The following is an 8,298-nucleotide window of genomic DNA, read 5'->3' on the forward strand; positions in this document are numbered from 1 at the left end:
CACATGACAAGCTGGTTCTACACAGTCTGCCCTTGGCTTGATGTTCGTTTCTGCAGCCTTCCTTTCCTTCCTTTTGTAACAGCAGGACCCAGTTAGTGCAAAGTCTGATGAACCTGTTCTGCTGGTGTGCACCTGAGTCGAGGCTGGAAAATGAGTCCATACTATAACAGTGATATTCAGAAGTGCAAGAAAAGACTTGTAGAGCAAACGGCTCCACAGTCAGACTATGTGAGGTTGTCTGCTGTTCTTCATACCATCGTCTCACACAGATGCACATTTTCAGTAGTGCCTCTTGTCACGCAAATACATTCTTCAAACTATTAAAATAATATGAAGAAAATCTAATTACTTGCATTACTTATTTTTCAAACAATACCAAGATCTGTCTTGTGTTATGTAAAATGAAGTGCTGTACAGGGAAGATTTAACTGACACTCGTTGAAAGATCATTTTCTCTTCCATCCCCTAGTTGGACTTCAGTAGTTACAATACACGATACAGGCCGATGAATAAAATACAAACCAAACACATTGAAAACCAATCACACAGTGACTGTCTGAATATGACACTGCCATGTAAAAAGATGACCTTAACCCAAAAAACCTATACTTGAAATAAGAAATAATGAATTGAGGCTACATTAATTAGATGTAGATGTCTCAATCAACATAAACATATGTGCTTGATGTCACAATGGCACTACGCTGACATATACAACAAGAGAATGAATGTAATATTCAATTAGCAACTCATGTAAACATCATAATTGTATCTTATAGAATAAGGTTTAGATCATTGGTGTCCATGTTAATATAGTCAGTGTTTTGCAGCATGATCACCTTTGAATACTGAGGGTTTAGAAAGCTCATAGCCGACATGTTAGCCTTGCTTTCTCACAGAAAGTTCTCTTTGTTAATAATTTTTTATTCTCTTCTTGTTCCATCAATTTATTTCTTATTCATGTTCCTCTTTAGGCCTTGTCTTTGCCCTTTCACAGCATCCAACACACTGAAGACATTCTGGTGCACTGACTACTCATGGTGAAGTGGCAGATTTAAAAAAATAATTTCACCACATAAAGAGTTTGTTTCAATCCAGTGACCTTTTCGACCTTTGACAGCTATGTCATGTCACCTGATCGCCCTGCAGACACAAGTGAGGTAGGACTCAACTCTTTGATGAAAAAACCCCACAGCAGAACAAAACTCATCTGTCACTTTGACCATTTTTTTTCAACCATTTCAAAGGTTTACAACAAAACCATAAAAATGTTGGTTTTATAACTCTGGCTAGGGAAAATGTTTTTCTAAAACTGCCCTTGACAGTGTCAGTCCTGAGGCAGCGGCGTGTAACATTATACGCAATTGGTTCGGTGCAGCTGCGACAGTGGGCTGTTTGTGTGTATCTGTGTGAAAGAGATGTTGCCAAAGAAAGACAATGAGTAAGGGAGCGATACAGGGTGTGAATCGGTGAGGAGACTACTTAATAAGTGAAAGAGAAAGGGACAAATAAAAAGCAAGGGAAATAAAGACCGAGTGAAAGCATTTGATTATATTGCTCCACTGCTACTTGAATCCATATGTAGGGTGGGAAGGACACAAGTGGATCCCAGCTCTTATGTAACACACATTAGAGGTCACACAGCAGGGCCCTTGCTGCACTCTGTATGTTTGTGTGTGTGTGTGTGTGTGTGTGTGTGTGTGTTAGTGCTAATGCTGAGCAAATGTTGAGGTAACTGAGCCAAATGGTAAAACAGGATTGTAATGACGTTAGGCATATAGGGAATAAGCTCTGTATGTAAGTGTGTGTGTGCTTTGCAGTATTACCTAACAGATAACTGGTACCACATGTCCATCTCAGCTCAATTGGGGTGTGTTAAAGGCTTTTAGGAGTGATGTCACCAGTGATCAAATATGTCTGACACGGCCCCAAATCTCCTCTGGCATGTTCCAAGTTTCATGCAGTATAGATGCTCAACATGAGGCAGCTGATTCATCTTGGACCAATCATACACTGACATTTTTACAACATTGTTTGTATGGGTTATTACCGTCATCAATGAGGTCATGAATTGAAACCTGTTGGTCTGTATTCTGTTGCAGTGAATAAAAAAAACATGTAACATCCATAGACTACACGTCTGTCTCTTTAAATATCAAATAGCGTAGTAGCTACGAGCACATTCGTGTGACAGTAGCGGAGTTGTTAAATATGAGCGACAAGTTCTTCATGTGACATGAGAAGAAATGCTGATATCTGCCAGTGGAGTCGGTAATAGCCACGTCCAAAAGTGAAGTGTGAATGATTATCACATAACTAGCAAAGAATAGAAACAGTAGATTTTACTTTTTTAAAGCTTAAGATAAAATGTAATAAACAGAAATTATTTATTAAGGTTATAACTAAGAGGAGACTACTTAATAAGTGAAAGAGAAAAGGGACAAATAATTTCAGAAAATTATTTGTCTGAAGATGAACAAACTATTATGAACATATGATGTAGATTTTAAAAAAGTTCAAGTGATGTCAGACTGTTTGTACTGCCAAAGCAGAGAGGAGAGAAGTATAATTTATTTTTAACGAGCTCAGTCGTACTGGAACGTTCATTATAATCATGAAAAATATAGAACAGTGTGTGAATCATTTTATAATAAAAGACATCAGAGGCTTAAGTTTTTTTTTCACTGAGAGAATAGAACAGTGAAAGCATCAGCACTGTCAAGTAATGTGTCTGGAATCAAATAATCTTTACTGTATTAATATAAAGATATAAGAGTTACAATGTATTTATTTATTGTGATAAACTCTCTGTTTGTTAGAGGCTACGTTTTTAAACCAGAGAGGACTTTTATTATTTCTCACTTAACTGTAGCCTCAACTCTTCTGTCCCTGTCCGGATCCTGTCGATAGAACATTCAAGGGATCTGATCGATCAGCAGTTTGGCCGTTGACAGGTTTTGATCTGTTATCTGGAATTTAACCTGCCCTGAAGCAGATTAGCAGTTCAACATAGGTTACCATGGTGATTTACCTGGTATGAAGTGAACCAACTATGTAGGACTGAAAAACCTTAGGTAACCTTGACAACCACAATTCCTTTTTGTAGTATATGTCTCTATAGATTGTTGACATATATGTTTGAGTGACATTTGCACCTTATTATCTGCGAGGTAAATCACTGCTTAAAGCAAATATTTTGTTGCATAGTTGTTTTTGTGAAATTATGCACAATGAGATTTCTCAGATCTCTTGAATCTCGGATCAGGTTTATTTCAGAGGACGTGCACAACCTATGCTGCAAACGGACATATGCAACAGCAAGTATATTCCGACCCTTAAGAGTCTGGATTCAGGTTGACATATACTGTATGTCATTCTCATAATTTAAATTTGATTTACAGAGTTTCTGAGACATATTTTATGGATCAAGCATTCAGTTTTACCCTGTATCTGATGTCTACTGACTCTTGACCTTAGACCTCCGGCTATCCAAAGTCAGGGACGTACTGAGGTCCTGCTGATACACTGGCTTGACCAATCCCGAGTCTGTTTCAGTTGTCAATCGTGACGTTTCACTCTATTTTATATCATCTAATAACTAACTTGTGTTCGAAAAATAATCACTTGGACATACATCGGTCTGTTAAGAACTACAAAAATGATATATTTGAGAAAGAAATATTTAGTGTGTACAGGTGGCGATCGAGACACTTCAGGGGAGCAGTCATGTCGTCTATCTTTATAAAGTCTATGCTCCTGACAGAACAGCAGCATCACTCAGACCAGTAGCCTCACAGGAAGTGTCTTATTACATAATACAACTCCACCAGTAACAAATGGTAACATTGAAATATAAGTCATTATTCATAACAGACATTAATAGCTTGACACAAAAAACAAACAACAAAGCCCAACCATTAAGATCGCACTTTAAAGTTTCGATTGATGACAAAGCTCCTTTACAAAGTGCAGTAAAGATAAAGAAAGACTGTTTGGGTTTGATGTTCCACTCCCTATTTAATGATTGTTTGATGTCCCCACGGACGGACTTTGGAATAACATTTAATAATATCTAAAGTGATATAGACTCTGAGAGGCCCAATATAACTGGTTATCGGCATAAAGTCAAACACACGCCCACACAAACATGTGTTTCAATTCTTTGGCTCAGTATCCAGCCCAGCACAATAACAAAGCCACCTGAGTCATCAAAACAAAAGGAACAGCAGTGATGTCCTTGTCTTTTATGACGGTTTTCTCACACATCAAAAGTTAATCATTCACTCAAGTACAAGAATCATGCAAATCAATAACAACTGTGATGTCAGTGTTTACAACTACCCAGGTTACACTGGCACAATCCTCAAAAGCTTATGTGTATAAATTAGTTTAGAATTTACATTAAAAAGTTTAGATTTTACATTAATCGGTGATATACTTATTAAATTAAGTATGGGATAAATTATCATTGAGATCCTTTACTTAAATAAAAGTAACAATACCACTGTAAAAACGTGGGTAACAGTAAAAAAAAAAAAAAGAAAGGTATTGGGAGAAAACTAAACACCAATATTTTGGCCCTTTACATAGTGATATCTTTTCTTCTACAATAGGTCTATATACACAAAAGTTCAAAATACACATTATTTGTCTGCAAAGCAACTGATCATTTCAGTTGTATTTGTGTGGTACTGTTGTGTAGTTTAATCTGTAACAGCTTGCAGACATCTTGATCACTGCATTCAGGCACTTTAATCTGTGGTTTGTGTTTGTTTTTTCGGTGTGAATCTGCTCCTCTGCTCTTTTCTAATCACTCACATGTAGAACTGGTCTGTGTGTGTGTGTGTGTGTGCGTGTGTGTGTGTCTGCTTCTCTTCACACAAACTGACAATCACATTTATTTAGTTATTTATGGATGATGCCGGGATCAGACATGATCCCTTTTACTTGTTACACTTGTGTTTTAAGCACATTTTTATTTTCATTTACATTTTTGACATTATGACACATGAATTGATCTTTTGCAGATCAATTTGACTGTTTTGCTGCTCCGTAATGTTTTATGAACATTAATGTAGTTAGTAATTGAGAAAACACTGTAAATGTGATGTACAGCCTCCCCCTAGTGGCCTGACTCTAAACCTACAGTTTCAAGAGATGCTACTGAGTGTGTGTTAAAGAACAGATATTCCAGGAAACTGGAACTCTGACAAAACAGGAAGTGGTCTCACCTCCTGGGCTGAGAGCGGCGATCATCCTCACCACTACCCGATTCCTACAGAGACAGGATTAGAAGAAAAATGGAAATTATTATTCCAAACCTGCGTCACTTCACATCAGCAACTAGCATTTCAGGCAGAACACACTGACCACGCTGACCACAGATACTTGGGTGGCCCACAGGCTGTTTGCCTCACATGCTGAGTCAGAGTCAATTAACCTTGCATTACAGGAGAGCTGCATTGGCAGCTACACTTTCATCTGTGACTTCAGTCACAAAGCAGGGCCAGCACAGTGTTTTCACTGAGGCTCAGAGCAGTGACTGGAGATAAGGCTGAAATAGACTGCGTGTCCGTGCCCTCCCCGACCTGACTCTCTTTTTTCCTCCCAAAATGCAATCACCCCCCCCCCCCCCCCACTACTGCAACCAGCACAGTCCACCACAGACATTTTTAATCCCGGCCTGTTTCGCTAATCCCTCGCAAAACTCTGGGAACTTTCTCTTTGGCATCAATCTGTCAAGCCTGGCCAATACACAGACACACACACAGACACACACACACACAGACACACACACAGACACACACACACACAGTCAAAACCATTGACATACCACTGTATGTAAAGACCCACATGTACATGCACACATGACTAATTATAATAAACAACAATTAATATCCTGATGCTGATTAAAGATGATGGTAGATGAGGAAGATTAGGGTGCGGGCTGGATGCAGTGGGTCAGGAGGAGGCTTGAGGGGGAGGAGGGGCAGGAGGAGGGATAGAGTGCATCTCCTCCTGAGACTATCACCACAGATGTGATTAGGCTCAGAGAGGCAGCTCGCTCGAAGACGCTCTCTACATCATCGGCCCAACAGCTGGCCGTCAACACAAAATGTGGTGACACAGAAGAAATAGGAGTCGATGCAGACTCATACCTTCCCTGCACACACAACCACACACACACCAGAAAAAATGCCCAGCTCAGCAGATTTTATAGGCGCGTGTGTGATACTATTACATCTCTGCAGACCACTCACACACACTGCTGCTGATGTGATGTGCATTATACTTCCAATATGTGAACAACATAGCATAATATGCCTGCCTATGGTCAGGGTACAATGCACAGGCTGATCTTCATGGTTACCATGCCACCACATGGATGTGTAGGGAGTGGCCTTGAAGCCAATGAGAACAGGGGATCTGGTGTGCTGCTAGGCAGATTACTGTACAGCATCACGGTAGGGTGTCCCACTCCCCGCTGCGCTGGAGGGCAAATGATGCTAGCTGCACTAATCAATGAGTCAATAATCTGTGTTTAATTTGCGAAAAGTGCTGATAAAATGCTTGGGGTGGGGGTGGGGGGTGGGGAGCATACTGGAAAAAGAATGTCTTGTCACAGATATTCTCAAGAAGCTATTGTATTCCAGCTGTGCCTCTCATGAGTCTGTCCTCCACAACACACTGCTCGTCTCTCTGTCCCTCTCCCAGTTTTCTGCCCCCCCTCCTCTCGCTCAGCGAGACACCTCTCACGAGAGCGGCTCACATGGCTGCTTCCCATCAGGATCTCGGGTCTCGTGACAAGCAGCTGGTTACCTCAGCATGGGATCCAAACACCGCCTCAAAGCTGCAACCCTCATCGCTGCGTCTCAGAGTCATGACTTCATCTTTAATCGAACCTTGCGTGTGCTGTTACGATTTTAATCGAGATGTGTTCACCAAAAAGCCAGAATCACATAAAAGCTCTGAACTATACAGCTGTTTCATGTAAATGACTTCATTCATGTTCTTCTCTTCAGGTCTTTCCCTCACTGCTCTCACAGATTGTATTAATTTGGACATTTGTCGATCGTCCCTCCATCAGGCTGGGCCTCAATACCTAGAAACAGTGTCCTGCAGAAGGACACTGAGGACTGATCCTGTCACAATCTCACGCCATAAGAAGTGTCTTCTATCCTCCAGTCATGGGTGAAAGCATCATCCTCACAGCACGGGCCTTATCTGTGGCAGCCACACCACCACCACTCGGCCCAGTCTGAGTGTGTGCCAGGAGCCTGAGAGCAGACATGGGAAGCCTCAAAGTGTCATGGGGGATAAGAGGAGTGTCCCACTGCGTCCTCCAGGCCCTGACAGGCCTGTCACACTAACCTGCTTTCCACTGCCTCCACTGTCACTCCACTGTGTCCAGTGATGGAATTCCTTTTGTGTTGAGACGCTAACACGACTAAACCATTGACACACACATTCAAGGCTTTCACTGAATATTCAAAAAGGGGTTTTAAGGTTTTGGACAAAAGTTAAAGTCAGTCCAGGTTTCCAGGGAGGAAGTGAGTTAGCAGACATGAACTACAGCTGTTAGCATTACCTAGCTAAGTTTGGGGGTAACTTCAACTTTCCACGAAGCTGATTAAGTGAGAGCAGACACGGGGAGAGGGAACATTCAGGGGGCGGTGTGATGCTAGCAGCAGCGTTAGCCGCCGCGGGTACCTGAGCCCTGGAACCGGGCTGACGTCCACACACCGGCGGGGCTGAGCCGAAAACACAAACAATGTCAGACCGGTTCTCGGAAACACTTACGGACACGCAGGGGCTGGAGGTGGTGCTCGGTGTCGGTGACCGCTGCACAGTGACCAGCGCCATCCCGGCTGCTGCTGCTCTCACCTCGGTCACCTCGGAGAAGGAAGCGCCGGGACGCCGGACATTATTATTATGTGTTATTCAAGCTGAGAGACGGAGCACCGAGGTCCGGAGGTTGTTTCTCTGTTCGGTGCTCAGCTGCCCCGGTACCGTCAGGCTAACCACCAGCATCAACAACATCCGGTCACCCAGCTTTACAGTTTCACGTCTCGTGTTGACTAAAACTAAACACATTATACATTATTATTATTATTATTATTATTATTATTATTATTATTATTATTATTATTATCACTATTATTTGTAGTACTAGTATTATTAATAACAATCATATTTTTATATGAACAATAATCATAATTAGTGAGCTGAAATAGTATTTTTTTATTAAATCTATAAAAAAACTAAATATAATAGAATAAATGCCATTATAGTCATTAT

At 41.2% G+C, this 8,298-nt stretch overlaps 1 protein-coding gene across 1 annotated transcript in view; it reads right to left on the minus strand.

Moving 5' to 3' along the window:
- The window catches only part of ssh2a (slingshot protein phosphatase 2a), a 30,361-nt gene extending 22,323 nt beyond the window's left edge, over positions 1-8,038 (minus strand). The window contains exons 1-2 of the mRNA XM_069534153.1: positions 7,801-8,038; positions 5,232-5,275 (exon numbers count right to left, since the gene is read on the minus strand). Of these exons, the coding sequence (XP_069390254.1) occupies positions 5,232-5,275; positions 7,801-7,863 (107 nt within the window). The 5' untranslated portion in view covers positions 7,864-8,038. The remainder of the gene's footprint in view (positions 1-5,231; positions 5,276-7,800) is intronic.
- Between the last annotated feature and the right edge of the window lie 260 nt (positions 8,039-8,298).

This window comes from Paralichthys olivaceus, chromosome 11 (assembly GCF_024713975.1).
Source record: "Paralichthys olivaceus isolate ysfri-2021 chromosome 11, ASM2471397v2, whole genome shotgun sequence".
In the NCBI taxonomy this organism is placed as follows: Eukaryota; Metazoa; Chordata; class Actinopteri; order Pleuronectiformes; family Paralichthyidae; genus Paralichthys; species Paralichthys olivaceus.